Consider the following 20651-nt stretch of genomic DNA (forward strand, 5'->3'; position numbering starts at 1 on the left):
ATTGATATTATGTTTTCAAGTTTTTTCAAATATTTTTAAGTCCTCTGAATCACTGAAAGAAACCTTATAAATACATTTATATAATACCTGGGTTATAAATGAAAAAATGTTAAACTTTTTAAAACAAAATAAACGACGTAATTAAACTCATCCCCAAAACACACCCATATCAGTATTGACTGGGTAATCATTACTTCCGAGTTGATCGGCAAACAAATATAGGTTTGCCGATTGCTTCCTCTTCCCATTACTTTTCACAGCTTGTTCACTTGGCGGAGTGTTATGCAAATAAAATAATAAAGCTAAGCGACGGGTTCCTAAATTCGAGTAGTTTACGCCTTTATCCATCAGCTGTTTGAACGTTGACCGGTTAACCGCTCGGGCAGCTACTCCACAAAAGGCCGGAAACTTTCAATTCTTTAAACATTGTGTAAAGTTTTTCAAGCAAGAAAAAACCGGCCCGTCCAGAGTTTTCAACTTGTCGCTGGACGAGCTGGCATTTCGTCTATTTGGGTTCCAGCTTTTAGTTTCGGTACGAGTATCTATCAGTTGCATTTAAAGCTGCAAGCACTGCGGTTGTAGTTTCACTAAAGTTGGCTTCCCCATAAAATCTTAAATTAGTCAATAATATTTGTAAGTTTTTAAACGGGGCTCGAAAAGGTTTATTTTTTAAGGGAAATACAATTATATAATGCAAAAAATTGTAATTATAGATAAATATAAACAAACATACAAATGTGTAAATGTGTGATTCCAGTATCGATACGTGGCTTTTAATTGAATTCTCGATTTCGTTGGATGTTCAACTTTCTAAATGCAAATGACACTCAACTCAAACACAAAAGTGGGCACGTCATGCTCTACAAGTCATCCAACTTCCTGGATAATCCGAACAAAGGGGAACGCGCTGTTAATTCTTAAAAGTTCAACTAAATTGAAGCGTTCTCCGTTCCCCAACAAGTTGGAAGTGCTTTGTGCCTTGCATAACAAATAAAATCAACTACTTATATGACAACATATTATACGTATCATAACTCGTTTTCAGAATTATTTCAAAGTCTGGAAGATGTGAAAAAATAAATATTCATAGCAATGCAATTTGCATTTTAGGCACAAACAGAAAAAATTAGTCAAAGTGATTAGGGCTTCATGAAATGTGTGCCCACTTTGACTTTAAAACCCCGCACCTTTATTGGATTGGCGGTTGACTTGACAAGGTTGAAAGTGTGTGAATTCTCAAGTTGTATTTTATTATTTACTTGACTTGGCCTTTAAAGTACTAAAAATCCAAGCCCGATCTGTAGTGTAAATAGGGAATTAGGTTTTAACTGGCGTCAATTCCTAAAAGTTTCACTTTCTGACCGAAAACTTCATGTACCTCCCACAATATAAGTCTCAGATTCTTTCTGTAATAGACCGCTTGGTATGCCAGACAGGCAAAGAAAATGGACAGTCCAGTCAATTGAAGCCGTGAGTCAGCACTCCCAGTCGATTTTATATATATTCCGACATGCGATGCGACTCGCGACTCAGTTGCCGATCGTCCGTTGTTCGAAGTAGCAGCTCCGCGTTAAAAAGATATATCTCTACATATATATCCCATTGAGCTGTTAGTTAAATTGTCTACAATTGCGGTAGAAATTGGTAAATTATACAATTTTCAAAAGGTGGATAGACAAAATATGTCGTTTATGTGACAAATAAGGCACTCAAGGACTTAATTTATTTAATTCCAAGTGATTGAGTGTATTTCAAGTGTCGGATTTTGATCGCTTATCTTGGTGTTACTTTGAACCGGCCCAGGTGTAATTGCTGGCTTTAAAATTGTCTTGAGACTTTTGTGAGATGTTTTTAAGTCAAGGGCAATCTTTCGTTTTAAGCTCAGACTGGCTCAAGACGAAGCCAACCGGTTTCATGCCGCAAATATAATAGCCCATAAGCTTGTTATCAAACAAGCTAAAGCTCTCGACCGGTCTGGCCCCGGGCCAAATTAGTTGATCAGTAATTAGCAGCCTGTCGTTAAATTTGCCTTACTTTTTTCTACAATTAGCCACTTCAACAACAAAATGAAGATCAGCTCGATATCAGGATTACTTTTCATCTGCGCCGCCCTATTCCTTGGATTGACATCGGCCACTGATGTCAGGCCTTGCCCAAAATGTGAGTTTTTAAATACATACAACATTTTATAATAATATTAAACGTAATTTAAATATTTATTTTTATACCAAAACTTACCAGAAAAGAAATTTAAAAATTCTATTTCAAAATCATTTTTGAAACCAATGACAACGTTGCGTATGTGTACTTTTTATACCCTTGCAGAGGGTATTATAATTTTGTCCAAAAGTGTGCAACGCAGTGAAGGAGACATCTCCGACCCTATAAAGTATATATATTCTTGATCAGGATCACCTCCTGAGTTGATATGAGCATGTCCGTCTGTCCGTCTGTCCGTCTGTCTGTCCGTCTGTCTGTCCGTTTCTACGCGAACTAGTCTCTCAGTTTTGAAGCTATCGTCTTGAAACTTTGCACACACCCTTCTTTCCTTTGCACGCAGTATATAAGTCGGAACGGCCGGGATCGGCCGACTATATCCTATAGCTGCCATATAACTGATTGATCGGAAATGGTATAACTTTGGTGTTTTTAGAGTTAGAGACTTCAAATTTGACATGAGAGCTATTTTTGGCAAAATAATACGACATGCCAAATTTCATAAGGATCGGCCGACTATATCTTATAGCTGCCATATAACTGAACGATCGGAAATGACCCAACTTTCGTGTTTTTGAAGATAGAAAGCTGGAATTTGGTACAGATTATATTTTTGGTCAGTTGATCCAACGTACCAAATTTCATAAGGATCGGCCAACTATATCCTATAGCTGCCATATAACTGAACGATCGGAAATGGTATTTGGTAGAAACATCAACTTTCGTATTTTTGAAGATAGAAGTTTGGGACTTTTTTTAGATCTTTTATTGTAATTAATTGGTTTTATTATGATAAATCATAATCATAAGGATCGGCCAACTATATCCGATGTTTGCGATATATATCCGGTTTTAACTGCAAGGGTATATAAACTTCGGCTCCGTCCGAAGTTAGCTTTCCTTTCTTGTTTGACCATGCTTAGACCGTTTCTCCTATAATAGTGTGTTAAATGAAAAACAATTTTTTCTAAATGTTTTTTTTTTTATATTTTAGCCAAGTCCAAGGCTTTAAGTGCCAGCGATGTAACCATTTCAAATTGTGCCAAAAACAAATGCATTTTAAAGCGCAACACTGAGGCCAGCATCATGATGAAATTAAGGCCGGAACGTGATTTCCAGGAGTTGACCTCAGACATCCAGGGAATTATCCTGGATGTGCCACTGCCATTCCCAGGCTACTACGGCACCAGCGCCTGCCCGCATATCTACGACGAGGCCGGCGAGAACAAGGTTGGATGCCCACTGAAGGCCGGACAGGTGTATACCTATAAGAACAGCTTCAAGATCCTGCCAGTTTATCCCACCGTCAGCCTGGAGATCCACTGGGGACTGGGCGACAAGCAAGGCGACGCAGCCTGCTTCCAAATTCCCGCCAAAATCAAGGCCTAAGCCGTTAAGACAAGTGCAATCGATAATGTTAGCGTTTATTAGTGTTAAATCTTAAAATCGTTTATCTGTTTAGTTAGGGGTTAAGAAGTACGGTTAAGTGATAACAAAACGCAAGATCTTTGCCAATATTGCGGCATCCAGCCAGTGACGCAATATTGCTCCAAATGATTCGATACCCACGGATCATCTGTTTTGGTAAAACTATTAAAAATTCACAACGAATTCTACGAAACTGTATTTGTGTTTTGTTTTTTTTTGTCAATTTACATTTAATTATGTGGAGCTCAATCCGACGTGTGTGTGCTATAAACTGGCGACCTGCTACGATCTCCTCCGATCTCGATCGTGCCTTTGGTTAATTATTTTTAATTTACTTTTAATTGATGCCCGGCATGCAATGATCGTTTGTGATAAATATCTCTTAATTTCGCTTTCCTCTGCTCTGTTAGTTTATACTTCTTTTGGATAATTTCATTTTGGCAATTACACAAGGTGGATTCACTTTTTGAGCTCGTAGAGCTGTGGCTCGCCAGGTGACATTTCGTTTTCGGCTTCCAGTTGCGCCTGCAGAGCCTGCTGGAGTTTCCGCCAACTTTCAGCGGCGGCATCATAGCCCTGAAGTCCGTTCCTGCCACGGCCCTGCTGCTGCTGCTGCTGTTCCTGCAACTGCCGCATCCTGTAGCGATGCTGCCGCATAATCTGTGTCCATTTCAGGCCATTCCGGTTGCGCTCGGGGGCTGCCAGGGCTGGAGCTGCCAGTGGCACGTTCCTAATGTTGCTGTTATTGTTGCTATTGCTGAGATCCGAGTTGTCGCTATCATTGTCCTCTGTATTCTGATTGTTGTTGTTGTACAATTGCTCAGCCAAATTCTCAATTGCATATGAATTGGGTCCAGTTTGCTAAAAAATAGTTAACATTTTAAAGAAATTCCTTTAAAGTTTACTATTATTAAAGCTTACCTGCTTCGCATCTATTAACGCCTTGCTGCCAGATCGCTTGCCATGAGCTAGACGGAGAAAAAAACATTTTCATAAACACCAGTCGTAAGCCAGTTGATGAACTGCTCCTTTAGAGCTTAACCAGCAGACACTTACCTCCCCAACAGGAATGTCCGTATTCCAGGCAGGAACCTGAAAGTAGGCAACATTTTTTAAAATTTTATATAAATCATCATCACATGCCAGGAGGTAAGACGCTGAGCGTAAATTTCCTACAAAATGAGGCATTTCCCCAAGAAAACCACCCAGCCAACATCACCCCATTTGAGACCCCGCAGACCGGCTTTAAAACTTTCGCTTTTAAGGTTAGCTCCTGGGGTTTTACCTGCCTGTTGATGCTACTTTCAATGCTACTATTCTGCTGTTTTCTTGGAAAGAAGATGTTTATTGTGTGCTTGGCTGCTAATGTCCCGTCCTATGATAAATGTGACCATTACGGAACTCATACGGCAAGCCAGAACGGGTTGAGTAATGCACTCGGTATTCAGAAGTCACAGGTAGGGCAGACCTGCATTCATCTGAAGAGATGGCCATCATAAAGTAGCTACACTAGGATCTATTAGATAAGGCGCTCGACTAATAAGAATAATAAAAAAAAAAGTTTTTGAGGATAGAAAAATAATTCTAAAATCAAAATAAACTTTCGAGAAAATATTTCTATAAATAAAAATAGAATTACAAAGATAGTTCAAACCATTTTTAAAGCCTGCATAACAATATTCTGACTTTTGTTGCGCAATGTCTAATATCTCCATACGCAAGCCTTTGGTCCTTAAGGACCAACCTGTGGCCCTGCATAACGCTTATACAACGTCCTTGATGCTCCTGCCAGCTCGTGCATTGTGTGTGCCAAAAAAAAAAAAGTATGAATGGCGGCAAACACGAGGAGGTGGCAACGCAGACCTAATCATACAAATGGACGGGAAAGCATCATCACGAGGCGTCAACAGTGAAAGGACAAAGGCTCAGATGGGACAGAGGCTGCTGGACGGCCGGTTACGGATATACGGATACGGTTTGCGCAACTGTCACTCCGTCCGGCAGAGTGAAAGATCTCTCGCTCCTTTAGCAAATAGCAACAAGTTCCATGACGCAGATGGCTGACAATTGGCCAAAAGGTGGACGGGGATGGGTTGAGTTTGCATAAGCCAAGATAAATACATATGTGTCTGGTTGGAAAAAAAAATAATATCCCATAGGTTGGCTAAGCCAGACGATTCTATCATGCCTGGAGCGTCGGTTGTTGCTACCCTGGCCATATATCAAACCCGCAATCATTTGTCAATTACTTAAACCGTGGATTAATTGTTGCCGGGCAGCTACGAGTATGCGAGGCCCACAACACTTGTTGACAGGCATGGCGGCCATCGGAGATAAGGGTGCCCCGTTTGGGGCGCCGCATCGAAGGGCTGTCATTAAACAAAGCCCCCTCTGAAAACAGATCTCCACCCCTCATCCCAAAAGAGACCTAATTAACTTTCGCCCTCGTAGTTTAATAGCCACATCCTTGATCTTGGTCAGTTCGCGGAAAAGCGTTGGTGTCTCCTCTTGAGAATAATGTCTTTTTTTTAATGGGCTCCACCTCATAACCGGAAAGAGCGACGTAATTTGTCTGAAAACCCCATTTAATGGCTTATTTTACCTACGCGAGGTCAAAATCGCATTGCTGCTATCTAACTATCTGCCTTTTTGTTTATTTTTGTTTTTTATTTGGGGAATCCCCGAACAGAGTCGAATCGTTGTGACATTCCACCCGAAATAATCATTAAAGGTGTGATTTAGGGTTTCAATTATTAACTTTTAGTGTGACTTTAATTAGCCTCTCTACACTGTCATTACACAAACTGGATGATAATGAAATTTGTTTGCAATTTGAAATGCAATTTAGTTAATTTATTTTTATAGGACGATCAATTTCTTCTAAAAATTATTAAGACTTTTGAATCATAATCCTTGCAAAAATTTTTCCAAATAAAAGGCAAAAGACAATCTTTCCTGAAGTGATGTTCATAAGAACTTTAAGTTTGTACTTTACATTTACTTTTTACTTATCTTTCTTTGTACTAAGTTTAGAAAAGATACACAAATATTTTCCTCGCAATCAAGAATTCAAAATTTCCCCATAATCTTTTATCCTGAACCTAACCCAATCGTTTTGTATCCAAAACTTTCCTGTACGTCATTTGCGGCTCTTTTGAACGTGGAAAATGGTTGGAAAGTAAGCCCCTACTTCCCCTAAAATTCAGATTCAGGAGGTGGAGGGATTGCCACCCACAACTGCAATGCCTGCAGGCGGCACAGCTTGACAGGTTCACACGTTCGGCTTGGGTTTTTTTCTCATTGACGCTTTTCCACGTTTCTCCGTGGGTTTCTATTTCACCAGCATTTTTAGCAAGTCACGAGTTCAGCTTTTCACGTTAAAACAAAGAAAAAACGTCACAATACGGTCCCTTTTTATCAAAAAGAAAAAAATTTATAAACCCAAAATATTTTAAATCAATACTCATCACTACATAGTCTAAAAATTAATTAGTTTATCTGTAATTCAGGTCCTTTTTCATGTCCCGACTATTTTTTTCTGTGCATTATCTGCTCAGCACGCAGTTTGGATTAATTTACGACGGCAATTGAAAGCGTCGAACCGTGCCAGAAGTGCCGGGTCCGAAGGGCATAACCGAGCCCCTGATCTCCGCCCACTAAACCCATTTTCCCCGATCCCTAATACCACCTGTATTCCACCTGTTGGCCAGCATTTGCGGTGAGTAAGAGTACAAAATACGTAGAAAAACCCCAAAAAGAAATGCCGCCAAACCAGTGAACAAACAAGGCGTATCGTATCAGCAGGAAAATGTGCATAAAACTCATAATGATAAAAAGGATTAACCCCGAAAAAGTACGCTGAAAATGGGAGCTAGAGCCGGAGCTGGAGTTTTCCCAATGATCCATCAAATTGGTTATACGTGTTAATCAGTTGGTAGTTTGGTATTTTTATGGCTCAGATATGCCAGTAAATTCTTGGAATTGTGAGCAGGGTAATAAATCTATTTCACCACTCAGCCAAGCCCAAAAGTATGATTCAAAAAGTTACCAACTAACTTTAGTTATTTTACATTTTATTAAATTTGTAATAAAGGTAATAGATTTTTTAAATAATCTTTTAGAGATTTATACAAAAAATACTATTTAAAAAGTTATTTGATAAGTGTAATCTTCCAAGGAAGACAACAATTACTAATAAATAGTAGTATTTTGTTATAAATAGATCTAAGAAGGCGTTAAACTTTAATTTTAATATAAAGCTAATTTTCAAATAATAAGTTTTCTGTATAGGATTTTAGGGAGGCCATGAATTATATTTCAAGCCATTTAAAATTGTAAATAAAATTTAATTGATATATTTTAAAGTTTTCTTCTTACCTGTCACCATGGAAAATAGCGCCACCAATGCCACCAAAGTCCAAACGCACTTGATGTACCACATTTTTCAATAAAACTTATTTCGCAACCTGCACTCAAAATGTCCGATGTCAATTATAATTTCCGTACTGCTGGCGCACTTTTGGAGGAAACTTGAAGGAAACTTTTCCGGAGCACTTTTCACACTTTTCGCAGCTTTGCAACTATGGTTGATGGTCGATCGGAGTTTGGTGCCAACGCTTTTCGAATAGCCAACAAAATGCGGTCTACCAGCGGCTTTTATAGCTTAGAAGAGCACCGTAAGTGCCGAAAAGATAACGGGACAGCCAATACGAGCCGGACTCCCGATGCCGGAGCCTTCGGCCCGAAGGTATCCGACCGGACCCGATGCTAACCCATCTGCCAATGAGCAATGAGATGGAGGCGCCCACGCAACAGGCTGCTGTTCTGGCAGGGGGCCAGAATGGGGGTTAAGTGGGTGGCATTCAACCGTAGGTGTGACAGTTGCGTAGGAAAAGGGGATACCCGTACATGCTGGGGCCAAATTAAGGTCACAGTTCAACAGTTTTTGTTTTATACATTCCGTTCTCTATCCCTTTTTCCACACCTCTGTCTCTCAACGCATAAACCATTGGCGGTTCGATGCAGTTGGACCCCCCACGCATCCTAGTTTATTTGTGGCCAACATCAGACTTGGCTTTAATTAAAGTACATTTTCTATAAAAGAAGAAAATGCAATAACAATTTAAAAAGTAAAAGGAGGTTTTTTATTGGGGTACTTGTTGTCCTTACAAAGAAACAGTTAAGAACTGTTTCCATTTAAGATATTCAACAATAGGATGCCAAAAATTTGTATTGTTCGAGCCTATATTTATAATATCTATTGAAAACTAAATGATGTAAGACCCCAAGGTTGCTTAGATGGAATAAATACTCCATTCGGCATAACAGAAATAAATTGACAAATGGCTTTCTATAATAGGAACTTATGTAAGTAATTCTTATGAAATCCCTTGTTATCTTCATATAAAACATAAAACTCCCTTTAAATAAAAAACCATTATTTCGTTGGACTGTCCTTACACAAAGTATTAACGTTTTTATTTTAACATTAGTTTCTTGGGTTGTGTGGGGGTCAGCGTGTGGATTTTTGGTTAGCTACCAAATACATCATTTTAGGTTAATCATTTAGTTTCGAACGCAATTAGCGCAAATACGGAAGTCTGCGGCATTGTATATTAATGGATGTATGGATGGATGAATCTCAAAGGGATATTATGGAATTATGTTATTATGTTTGCACGGAATTGGTGTGATGAAATGTTTTGGTCCTTTCTGTGTTTAAACCTATTGTAGACTGTAGTTCGATAGTTCAGTGTTTGATTCTTTGTTTCGTTGTGAAGCTTGGAGTGCCCCTAATGTGGTGGTAGTGCTTGCTTGTTTGTTTGAAGTCTTGATGTGGTAAGTGTTTCGCCAGATAAAGAGTGTTTCGCCAATGTTTTATTCCAGTTTCGCCAAAATGTCGCTCTCCCGGAAAAGAACGTATTCGTTTTTGTCATCCATGTCTACCTTTGTGCCGCCGTATTTGGGAAGCAGCACTCGATCCCCTTCTTTCACGGCAACGGATAAGTGCCCAGCTCCAGCTGGATTCCGGGCACCGGGTCCGACAGCCACAACGACGCCCTGCATCTCTTTGGGTACAGACTCCTCCGGCAGCAGGATGCCACCCGCAGTGGTAGTCTTTACCTCAAACCGCTTGATAAGGATCCTGTCCAGCATGGGGATTACCTTCTTAATTGTACTGGCCATCGTTTCTTGAACTGAAATATTAGAAATGAAACTATTATTTATCGAAAAATATTATTTTTTTATTATTATTATTACAATAATATCATTTTTGGAATTTTCTTTTTTTTTTGAATTTTTTTCTTACCTTTTTTACTCACCAAAATTATTTCTTACTTTTTTATAAAAAAAATATTATTTTTTGGTTTTAAATTTGGTTTATTATTTTTTTTTTAGTCGACCGATGTTTTCAGGTTGCTTCCAAAACGTAGACTGAACTCTGAGCACCAGTCTCGGGACCTAAACGACTTTCAAATCAAGTCATCGCTATATTGATTGAAATTTTGTAAAATCTAGCGATACTATGATTTATTAGAAACAAATAGTGTTTAAAAACGAGTATTTGTTTTGTGGGTGTTGTAAATAAACTTTGTGGTACTTACCAACACGTTTAAAGCAAGTTTTGTAAAAAAAAACCCTTGAATGTTTTATTAATAACTATTTTAATTATATGATTTTATTTTGAAGATTGTTTGGAGGCCAATGCTCTCATCTTTTTTCTCACACGCTTGTGTACCACAGTGCGTATACTAGCTGTTGCTTGCTTGCTTGAAGTAAAGTCCGACACGTGATTAACGAAGTCGTGACTCTCTTATTATATTCCTCCAATCAAGACTCAATCCAAAAACCGCAAACAAAAAATCAAATCAGAAGTAGAATGCGCGATTAACAGTTAGTCGAGAAGACAAGGTCCACCCGACAATATTTTTGTTTGCTTTTAGCTTTTTCCACTTTTGATTAATTTCTCCCACCGCGGTCAACGCCACCTGTTGGCAGCTTGCCTGACTAACAGTGGCGGAGGAGTATGGCTGCCTTTCCGCTTTCCGACCGCATAAATGTCTTTCGGTCCCGTTATGCGGCTTCCTTCCTTGTCAGAGGATGCGTGAGTGTGTTGGTGTATGTTTGTCTAAACTTGTGGCGCGTTAAATGCTGTTGGGCTTTACTTTTTTCTTGAAATTGTTTTCTTAAATGGTACTACGTGTCTCAGAAGGATATTTGTTATTGGATTATTTTAACTATTTTGAAATAAAAAGTCATTTATGTACATGCATCGGTCAATGGATAAAATAGGTGTGGGTATTGGTGATGAAACTGCAAAATATATTAATATTGATTAATATATTTAACAAAGATACAAATAAATTATTTTAAACCTTTTCCTAAACCATAACCCTTCTACTAATACATACATAATGATAATATATAAAGCTTTCCGATTACTGGGTATCAAAAATTTGTTATGGCTTGATAATAGATTTTTTTATTCTACCATAATATTGCTCTTTTGGCCCGATTTGCTCGTAAATCACAAACTTCATAATTTCTACGTCATTTTGCGGACGTGTGTGAGCGTGGCTTTTGCTTCTCTCGCCGGTTGTTTTCAGTAAATTCTTTTTTCCTTTTTACTTTTGGCTTAACGTGACGTTGGTTGGTAAAACAAATCGTTTTTGTTTTAGCCATGTGACTGTTGTTTTTGCCTGTTTGCTCCTTTATGGCCCGCTGCGCTTTCGACTTTGACGCATTTGCGACATATTAATTCAGTTCAGTTCGTTTTGGCTTTCCATTTTGGAAGCCAGATATTTATGCAGTTTGGGCATATACCACTTTAGTTTTGGATTCCATTTGCCTGATTGCATTTTCATAACAATTTGCAGGATTACTAATGCGCCACGTAGTCCCTGCATTTGCATGACCTTGAACCAGTCGGCACCTCATTAGAATTTCATTTGTAGTCAGTGCTATGGGGTAGCAGGGCGACGCCCGACCAAATCGATTGGAGCCCAAATCTATTTTATTGCCAAATTACAATTTCAACAACGAGCACCCATGAATCCATAGAAAATTATATAGAGAAAATAAGCGGGCGCGAAATATGCTAAGCTTTATTGTTGGAATAATTTTAAGACACCAAAGTAGAGCTTTAAGGCGTTTTCTTAACCTTGGCATTTTTTCTTATCACACAATATGCATATATGTAAATATCTGGATAGTAATCGAACTTGGTCCGTGATTAGAATTGAAATAAAGATAATCAATGCCGTAAGACTTACCATTACATTTAAAGTACACTAAAAATTGTTGAGATATTTTTCGAATCTAGGTGTGACAAAGTATTTCTTAAATAAGATCTTATCTCTAGGTGGTGGGCGTTCTATAAATGACTGATTTCAAGCAATAAACACATTAATTAAATATTTAAAATATACCGCTCTGTCTGGTATATATTTAAGAGAAAAGCCCCTAAGCATTAAACCAAAGTTCAATTAAGAGAGCAACTTTATAGAATCATTTGAGTCAAATATTTTGCTTAAACTTAATAATTAAGAATACTTGATAGACTAGTTCGTTCAGGCGTAGTACTTAGCGGACCGATTCCGGTTCAAGATCCGCTACTGCATGAATGAAAAACTTAATATTAAACTCTCTATTGGCTTGTGATTGCCTAGCAAATGCAGTTTTTACTAAACGCTTTGGTAGATTCAGCAGCAATACCGACAATAACGACAAATAACTACCTAGGAATCTGGCTTAAACAGTATTCAAAATAAATTAGCATTAGGAAGCCGCATGGGAGAGCGATAGCGATTATTTCAGTTGATCTGGGCATTGATCATGGCGTATTGAGAGGCGATTTGCGGTTTGGCCAGCGCCACTCGATCGTTCAGGGGGTGCTGGGGCTTTAAATATATAAAGAAAAATAAGAGACTCATTTAATATCGGGGATCTTCCGCTTGATTATAGAGCAACCCACCTGCATAAGTGGTTGTTTTGGCTGCTCCGCCGATTCAATGGAAACACGCTGCGTCTGGCTGGACGTGGTGAGTCCCCTTCGCAAGCGTCGCGATTCTATTTGGTTGCGAGAGTTCAGCGATCCCTTGGACAGCTTCTTGCCAAATAGCACGGCCTGGAAAATATTTATTTTTTTTTTTAAATATTCCTGACAGCTTCTTTCGCAAACTCACCTTGAAGGCCTCGCGGAACTTGTTACTCATGAGATTGTAGAGCAGCGGATTGATGCAGGTCGACAGGTAGTAGAGCACGCCGGAAATATAGGTCATCACCGTGTAGACGAACTCGTGCTGCTCCCGCAATTTGGCCCCCCGGGCTGGGGCGTAGATGGCAATCAGACGCTGGGCGTGGAAGGGGGCCCAGCAGAGAAAGAAGCAGACCACAACTGCAACTGTGAGGAGCAGAGATAAAGAGTCAATGATTATATTTTTTGGTAATCGTCAATTGTCATCATAAATGGCGAGTCCCGAAATGACAAACGCAATAAACTGCCCGCAGACGGGTTGATTAACTGGCTTAGGACGATTACAGACATATGGTCAGACATTCGTCATACACTTGAAAAATAGGTCCTTTTATAAATTTGTATTATATGGAAATGATAATTTAAAACTTTAACCAAAAACTTTAGAAATTACTTTCAGAAAGTTAAACTTTAACGGGCTAAGTAAAGTTAAAATATTTTGCTAAAGTTAAGTTACAAATTATTTTCAGTACATCATCTTTATTCAGTAAAATTATATAATTACCAAGCATCCTGAGGACTCGCCGGGTGCCATAGTGATTGAGTCGCCCCCTCACGGAGCTCAACTGCGCTCCCGAGCCAGCCACTGATAGAGCTGCTCCTGTCACGCCTCCACTGCCCCCGTTTAGATTAACGCCGGTACTAGATCCCGCATAGCGGTACAGGACCGTATCGCTGGGCACGTTCTTTAGCTGCTGCCGCCTGCTCGGAGGAACAGGTCCTTCGAGCAAACTCGATCGGTACAAATGCAATCCAATCAGCAGGTACAGAACCAGGATGATGGACATCGGAGCCAGGAAGAATATGAACGTAGATAGCTGGAAGGAGTGCTCCACAATGACCCGAACCACGGCGCATCTGTCAACACCGGCGAAATCATCGATTCCAAACTGGGCCGCCTGGGGAATGGCTGTTATCACGGCCAGAATCCACACCAAGACGATGATGCGTATGGCACGGCTGAGTTTGCTCATGGCCTGGCCCAAGAACGGATGGCAAATGGCTATGTAGCGCTCCACCGTAAAAGCTGTGATGGTCAATACCGTGGCATTGGCGGATGTCTCAGCCAGAAGTCCTCGTCCAATGCAGAAGTATTCACCAAAGACGTAGGGGTACTTGGACCAAATGAAGGATACCTCCTGGGGAACGCCGGAGAGAAGCAGCAGGAAGTCCGAGATGGCCAGCGAGAACAGGTAGTAGTTGGTGGCCGTGTGCATGGAGCGGTTCTTCTTGATCACAATGCAGGTGCTAATGTTGCCAATCACGCCTGTGATGAAGATCAGGGAGTAGACCACCGTGACGGGCACCACAATCGCCAGAGAGTCCCGCGGCGGTCCGAGCAGCTGACTCGCATTGCCAGCGACAGACATAATATTGCCGCTGGAATATTTCCCCTTTTGTTTTCACAAAATTTCCACTACCAGCGCTAAATTCCGCTGCCGTTTAACTCACAATGTGCGACAGTGTGTCCCCGCAACTATGCTAATTATAATAATTTAATGATGGAGACAACCGCGGACGGGAGGCGAATCTTGACTTGGTGCCACTCGAATCTCAGCTCTCGACTCTCGATCCTCGTCCCTCGACTCCCGCGATTTGCAATTCTCAATATGCGGCTGGCACGCAAACGCAACAAATTATCCCCAATCCACTGTCCGGATTGCGGAGTATATTATGCGGGGGGCGCGACTTTTCGTGGCTGGATGCGATTTTCCTTTCTTTGGACCCGTGAGCAGCTGAAGCGACCGCACTCCAGCACGCTCCGAACTTATCTGATAAGCCGCGGCGACAGTTCATTCAGATTTGTATCTGAAAAAGTCAGCCACGAAGCGACGCGCTGCTGTTTTCCCTCACATGAATGCGGAAAGTGCGCGACATGTCTGTAGCGACGACGTGTTCGGGCAATTAACCAAATGCCCCAGCCGCAAACGCAAAAACAAATCAAAGAATTCGATATACAAAGCATCTTATGAGTAATTCGGGTTTGTGTACATTTAATTGCAAACAAGTTTTCATTATACTATTTAACCAAATTTATCTGATCATTCATAGAGAAGCAACAATGCGACTTTGAGATACCCGGTATTTTCTAAAAAAAACTGCTGCTCTTTTTTTGTAAACAAGTAAAACATACTTATAGTTGGGGTTGAAATGGCATAAGCATTTAAACCCGGCCAACACTGCGTATGAGTGATAAACAATTAAACCAACTTGTATGCTATAAAAAGTGTTTTTGTTTTGCTTTCCACATGCCTCATGCCTGCCAAAATAGATACTAAAGATAATCAAGTAGGATTAAAAATATATATAGAAATAGATTTTATAGTAAAAGTCTTTAAATGTTTCCGTCATTTGCAATTAACTAAATCCTCACACATTTCGCGGACCTTTCAGAGTCACATTTATAGATCCCTCTCGACCCCCAGTCGTGTGTGTATTTTGGCAACAATATTTCATAGTGTCTATTGAGCAGCTCGGGACATTAGCCACTGTGCGCCAAAAGCAACAACCACAGAAACGAACCAAATAAAACGGAATCAGCCAAAGAAACTAACTTGGCCGAATGCGTTTCGCGAGTCGCTCGGCTAGTTGTCGCACGCTGCTGACGAGTGACATTCTCCGTGGCCACATAATAATATTTTCATTCATTTGTTTCGTTTCGTTTAGCAGCGCGCTAAGTGAGCACCGTCGCCCCTAGATCCACTGGCCCACGACCACCCCGCTTTGAAGATATCAACTGCCATGACACACCCACCCCGGGTGGGTGGCAAAGTGCGTGTGCGATGACTTCGGCTCTGGAATTTGGCACGAGCCGCTAAGCTTTCAGCCTGCAACAGGCCCCCTCAACTGTAAAGCTTTCCACGTAACTGTACACAAAGTGAAAGAGAGAAAGCAGGGAAAAGCTCATCAATCATAGCCGGTAGGCGACGTGGGCGAAGGATGAAGGCCAGAGGAAAATGAAGGATAGAAAACTAAATAAAACCCTTTTTAGTTTAAGTATGTAATTCATATTTATTAGATTCTTCAAAAGAAGTTGAATATTGTTATAATATTGATGTATGTATGTATGTAAATATGTAGCACATCCATAAAAGTTTTCCCCTAGAGGGTATACTATTATATTGTTTTTAAACTTATAACACATTTAACATTTAGTAAATGTTATAAAATTGAGTAAGTAAAGTACATTTCTTCAAAAGAATATATTCCAAAAGTTACATAATTTCCCGATCAGAAAGTTTACTTTCCTTGCACATAAATCGTACGATTTCTTAAAAACTTTTCTCAAAAATGATTATTATATGTGATTAAGGTTATGGTTCTTCTAACTTCAACTTATACTACCAGCCTCTTTTCTTTTCATCAAGCACGAAACCTTCTTCCACTTCTAGATTCTTTTGCGTTATCCATACATGATTAGTTATTGTTGGTTAAAAATATTTGTGGATATACTTTTACTTCACACAGATACACATTGATTAATTATTTTATGTAGTTGGCAAAAGTACACATATATTTTTCTTAGCAGTTCGTTGACCTTATAGACAATCAGAAATTTAAGCTCTTCGGGCTGTAGGATTATAGTCTGGACTCATTACATCTAAAGTTAGTATAGCTTATACCTTAGCTGGTAAGTATTGCTCGATCCGAAAGTGTTTAAAATCAGAGATCCTTATAAATCGATTGTAAATAGCCTCGTTTGTGCTAAAATATTAAACATGGAAATGCTTAGACCATTTTGGGTGGGTAGTGAAATTGTACTTTGATATTTGGCTTGTGTTTTGTCTGAATGAGTAAAATTATATCTAAGTTTTCACCTCAAAAGTTGTATTAGAGTTCGTAAAGTAAATAAAAATGATGGACGCTAAGCTTCATCATATTTCATCGCCACTGGACTGGTTTCTAAACCACAATCTCGATAATTTCCGTGTCGGTGTCGTCGTCGAAATTATCCTCTCTGAGGCCCCAGTTATTGTGGGGTGGAGGCGACTCGTTTTGTCAGTGAATGTACCTCTCCTGCTATAGGAGCACCTGCTTCATTTGTGGCCTCTGCCGCTCAAGGATCCGCTGGGCCTGTTCGTGATCCAAATCAATGGAGCAAGCAATCAGCTCCACTAGGTTGTGCCCATACCGCAGGATGTGGTAGATGGACTGAATAGTCAACTTGCTGCAGTTGCTCAAGTTGAGAACGCGCAGCCGTTTCAAATTCCTCACAAACTCTCGCACCGTGTCATCATCCACCGCCACACAACTGGACGTACACAGCGACTCCAAAGAGGGGCAATTATTGGTCAGTGCCTCGAATCCTTCCGTCTGGAATCGAGTGCAATAACCAAGAGACAAAGCTCGCAGCTCCGGTAGCTTCAGGGCATACTTGAGTACGCGATCGGTGAGATTGCGGCAGCCCCGAATATTCAGCTCCTTCAGTCCCTTGAGGCGACTAATCGGATAAGGATCCTCGCCGAATCCCATCAGCCCCTGATCAGTGATTTTCACACAGTAATCGATGTTCAGGTTCCTTAAACCAGTTTGATATCTGGAAAAGTTAATATTCTTTAAGTAAGACCTTTTCTTATGATTTAAGAGAGCACCTTACTTGCAAATAGTGGCCATGGTTCGATCGGTCACCGCCTGGCGACAATTGTCCAAGCTGAGACGCCTTAGGTTGGGCAGGCGCTCCAGCATCTCGCACATGGAATTCTCATCGATGAAGCAAACCTCCTCTAGATGCAGGTCCTGGAGGGCATAGTTCGTCTCAAAGGCTAGTCCTTGAAGCAGTCCCACACCAGTCAGCTCCCGGCAATAGGCCATTGTCAACGTCTTCAACTGGCCGCTTAGCTTTCGCAAAGCTTCAACGCACGAGGAATTCAATTGAACGCAAAACATGAGATCGAGGATCTTCAACGACTTGTCCCACTTTCCGGCCAGGTAGAGAAGTAACTCGTTAGTAAGAGTCAGCATTCCAGTGAGATCCAATTGTTCAAGAGGAGCTTCTCGGGGGACGGCTCTAATGATGGCTTCTAAAAGCGCCAGATGACAGTTACCGGAGAGCTTCAGAGTGCGTATGTTCTCCATGCACTCCAAGGTATCGGTCCAGGGCTGGGTGTCCAGTCCAGGGGAGCAGCTGAAGAAGATGTCCAAAGACTCCAAAGTGTCCGAATGATCCCGAAGAACCTCAAGCAGAACGTTCTCGTTGTTCCGCTTGTACTCGAACTGCAAGTGGCGCAGGTGCACCTTGGTCTCCGACCTTCGGAGTTGCATCAGCATCGACAGCTTCATCGAGGGGTCCAGGCTGACGCCATCGCACGCAAAGCCCACCAGCTGGGAGAACTGCTTCAGATTCAACCCATCCATGGGCTTATTTTGATGGGTATCCATCGAGCTGGTGGTGGCAATGGTTAACTTCTTCAAGTTTGGCATCCTGCCGTCCACATTCTTGAAGACCGGCGAGTGGCGCAACAGCAGATGCTTCACATCCTTGCCAACCAAGCGCATAAAGTTCTCTAGCTGGCGGCTTTGGCGCAAATTCCTTAGCTCGATTCGCTCGAAGCCCAGATTGGAGTTGCCGCGCTGGACGTGCTTGTAAAGTGCCTCCAGGTTTTGCTGGGTAACAATCACCTTTCCCTTTTCCATGAAGTGGCGTCTGCTGACCAGATCCCTGCACTGGGTGGACACCATGCGCAGTTGCTGCAGATCATTGTACGACAAGTAGGTCATGATTTCCAGCCACATCTCGTTCGGCAGAATGTCAATGGGAGTTGGATCAGCGCAGTCCAGGTCATCGGGAGTCCCCGGTGGAGTGGGCGATGTCTTGATGGAGCGCGCCAGAGCCATGAGACGATTCATCTTGAACTCCATCTTTCCGGGAGTCTGCAATGAGTAATACCATTTTTAGTAAGAGCAAAAACAATGGTCAAGGTACTACAATGCTGGTAGAAGTGATAGTAACTCCAAAAAACAGTTCTTACTTTCACCAGCTGTTATACAACACTTTTCTTCAAAGGATAATTATTCACAAAAGTATTAGCCTTTAACTACTGTATTTTTGTTAGATTTTCAACCCAAATTACTACATTTTTGAAGAGTAGATCGAATTTGTACTTACGAATTTACCCACTAACTTTATTCTCCTTATGGTCTTTGATTTGCCCATTATATAGAGCAGAAATGGGACCAAACACGTGAGTTTTTTTTTTGTTTAGTACTTAATGACCTTTTAGGATGTAACCATGGAAAAGTTTTCACTTGCGATCCTCCCCCTGAAGGGTTCGTTGCACCTGACCACCTGTGTTTATGGGCCGGTTAAATTTTGCCGTTGCCAAGGTTTACCCTACAGTTTTCCGATTTTCTGTCTCTCTTCAATTTTCCAGGTAACTCACCTGAGCGTCGCCGGAGCTCAGCCTCTCCAAAAATTTCTTCTCCCGGCGCTGACTCGGTTTTCCACTCGTTATCAGATTGTTCCCCATGCAGGAAACCAACTTAATTTCTTCGATGAAGTATAGAGATTTTTTATTGCTATTTGATTTGATTTTTTGTGTGTTTTTGAATTGGGCGTCTACGTCTTCCAGACGCGATAATTTACAACATTTTGTGGCTGGGTGTCAAAATGTTGGCTATTTTTATACCTTACAGTTTGACATTTAATGCCGACGAAGATACCGTTGTTTGTTATTTGAAAAAATTTACTTAGCACATATTTTCGGCATCATTTAGCCACAATTATTTTAAGTTTTATTGGCACGGTTATTTATATGAGGGTATTAATTATTTAATTATTTTATTGTGGTGAATATTGGCACAATTTTGTTGCTTTTCGAAATGCTTATTAAATCATAATGGGTTATGAAGTAGACGAAGTATTTTTACTGCGTCACTGTAGGTTTTTGATTTTTAACGCCGATTGTGATACGTTTAAGGACTTCTATATGTTGTAAAACGATGAAAACGCTGAATTTCCTTTGGTTTTGAATATGAAAACTATTTTTGTGCACCGTCTGGATGATTTTCTTTCCAATTTGACTGCAACCTGCTGCCGCTGGTGTTTTTTTCTTCTGAAAATCCAAATGTGAATTCCCGCTGCGAAGAAAAACAAACCACTCGCACCGAGCACAGCTGTGTATCTGTATCTTCAATGCCGAAAATTGTTCAGATACTTTTCATGGGTAGATAAATTCTTTTGACACGCATGCTCTATAGCTCTCCCGCTTGCACTCACGTCCGTTGTAATGTTACATTAAGGGCGAGCACTCTCCCAAAGGGCTGCTCTCAGAGCTGTTGAGCTCTCTCAGTGCACGGTCTCTCAATTTGTTTATGTTTGTTGCTGCGTGTGACCCACATACAAAAAAAACCAACAACACGGCTAGGGAGGGTGGCCTTGATGTGATTTGGTTGAGGAAAAGTACACGGTAAAAAATATACTTTTCTTGGAAAATTGAAAAAGTTTTTATTAAGTGATATGTAAAATAAAAACAATGGGACATAGTATTTAATAACTTAATTTTAATTGTTAATATTTTATTAAGAATGTAAGTCAAATTAAATTAAATTTTCACGCCAAGTGTTTTGAGCGGTCCAATCAACCCACGCTTTAACAACTACAAATGGGCTAAGTACGCTTCGAGCGTTCAAAAAAATTTTACATTGTAAAAAATAGAACTGATTGTATTACTGAATGAGAAAAGTTTATATTAGTGATAGATTGACAATATGTGTATCTTAAATATAATTAATTATTTTACGATTGATCAAA

The 20651-nt window shown here is 40.5% G+C and overlaps 5 protein-coding genes across 8 annotated transcripts; 1 reads left to right on the forward strand and 4 right to left on the reverse strand.

Moving 5' to 3' along the window:
- The first annotated feature begins 506 nt into the window (after positions 1-506).
- Npc2b (Niemann-Pick type C-2b) lies at positions 507-3838 on the forward strand. 2 transcript variants are annotated; one of them, XM_017236784.3, is made up of 3 exons: positions 507-633; positions 2051-2160; positions 3212-3838. In XM_017236784.3, the coding sequence occupies exons 2-3, from the start codon at positions 2067-2069 to the stop codon at positions 3604-3606; spliced, it is 489 nt and encodes a 162-aa protein (XP_017092273.2). In that variant the 5' UTR covers positions 507-633; positions 2051-2066; the 3' UTR covers positions 3607-3838. The 2 variants fall into 2 exon arrangements, with proteins under 2 accessions (XP_017092273.2, XP_070137162.1); XM_070281061.1 differs by lacking the exon at positions 507-633 and adding an exon at positions 1515-1644.
- CCHa1 (neuropeptide CCHamide 1) lies at positions 3818-8793 on the reverse strand. Its single transcript, XM_017236783.3, has 4 exons — positions 8023-8793; positions 4702-4737; positions 4567-4613; positions 3818-4506 (listed from the first exon to the last, which is right to left on the reverse strand). Exons 1-4 carry the CDS (start codon positions 8084-8086, stop codon positions 4105-4107), a joined length of 549 nt encoding a protein of 182 aa, XP_017092272.2. The 5' UTR covers positions 8087-8793; the 3' UTR covers positions 3818-4104.
- A 289-nt stretch (positions 8794-9082) lies between these two features.
- LOC108121870 (10 kDa heat shock protein, mitochondrial) lies at positions 9083-10117 on the reverse strand. 2 transcript variants are annotated; one of them, XM_017236172.3, is made up of 2 exons: positions 9969-10117; positions 9083-9842 (listed from the first exon to the last, which is right to left on the reverse strand). In XM_017236172.3, exon 2 carries the CDS (start codon positions 9829-9831, stop codon positions 9523-9525), a length of 309 nt encoding a protein of 102 aa, XP_017091661.1. In that variant the 5' UTR covers positions 9832-9842; positions 9969-10117; the 3' UTR covers positions 9083-9522. The 2 variants fall into 2 exon arrangements, with proteins under 2 accessions (XP_017091661.1, XP_070137163.1); XM_070281062.1 differs by having other exon boundaries at positions 9956-10111.
- A 1843-nt stretch (positions 10118-11960) lies between these two features.
- PK1-R (Pyrokinin 1 receptor) lies at positions 11961-14656 on the reverse strand. The gene is made up of 4 exons (XM_070281450.1): positions 13407-14656; positions 12831-13048; positions 12620-12772; positions 11961-12545 (listed from the first exon to the last, which is right to left on the reverse strand). The coding sequence occupies exons 1-4, from the start codon at positions 14269-14271 to the stop codon at positions 12459-12461; spliced, it is 1323 nt and encodes a 440-aa protein (XP_070137551.1). The 5' UTR covers positions 14272-14656; the 3' UTR covers positions 11961-12458.
- Positions 14657-15885: 1229 nt separating this feature from the next.
- On the reverse strand, positions 15886-20008 carry LOC108122187 (F-box and leucine-rich repeat protein 13). 2 transcript variants are annotated; one of them, XM_070281602.1, is made up of 4 exons: positions 19282-19370; positions 19008-19187; positions 17499-18772; positions 15886-17438 (listed from the first exon to the last, which is right to left on the reverse strand). In XM_070281602.1, exons 2-4 carry the CDS (start codon positions 19053-19055, stop codon positions 16922-16924), a joined length of 1839 nt encoding a protein of 612 aa, XP_070137703.1. In that variant the 5' UTR covers positions 19056-19187; positions 19282-19370; the 3' UTR covers positions 15886-16921. The 2 variants fall into 2 exon arrangements, with proteins under 2 accessions (XP_070137703.1, XP_017092225.2); XM_017236736.3 differs by lacking the exon at positions 19008-19187 and having other exon boundaries at positions 19282-20008.
- Positions 20009-20651: the final 643 nt, after the last annotated feature.

The sequence above is a fragment of the Drosophila bipectinata genome, chromosome 3R (assembly GCF_030179905.1).
Source record: "Drosophila bipectinata strain 14024-0381.07 chromosome 3R, DbipHiC1v2, whole genome shotgun sequence".
NCBI lineage: Eukaryota > Metazoa > Arthropoda > Insecta > Diptera > Drosophilidae > Drosophila > Drosophila bipectinata.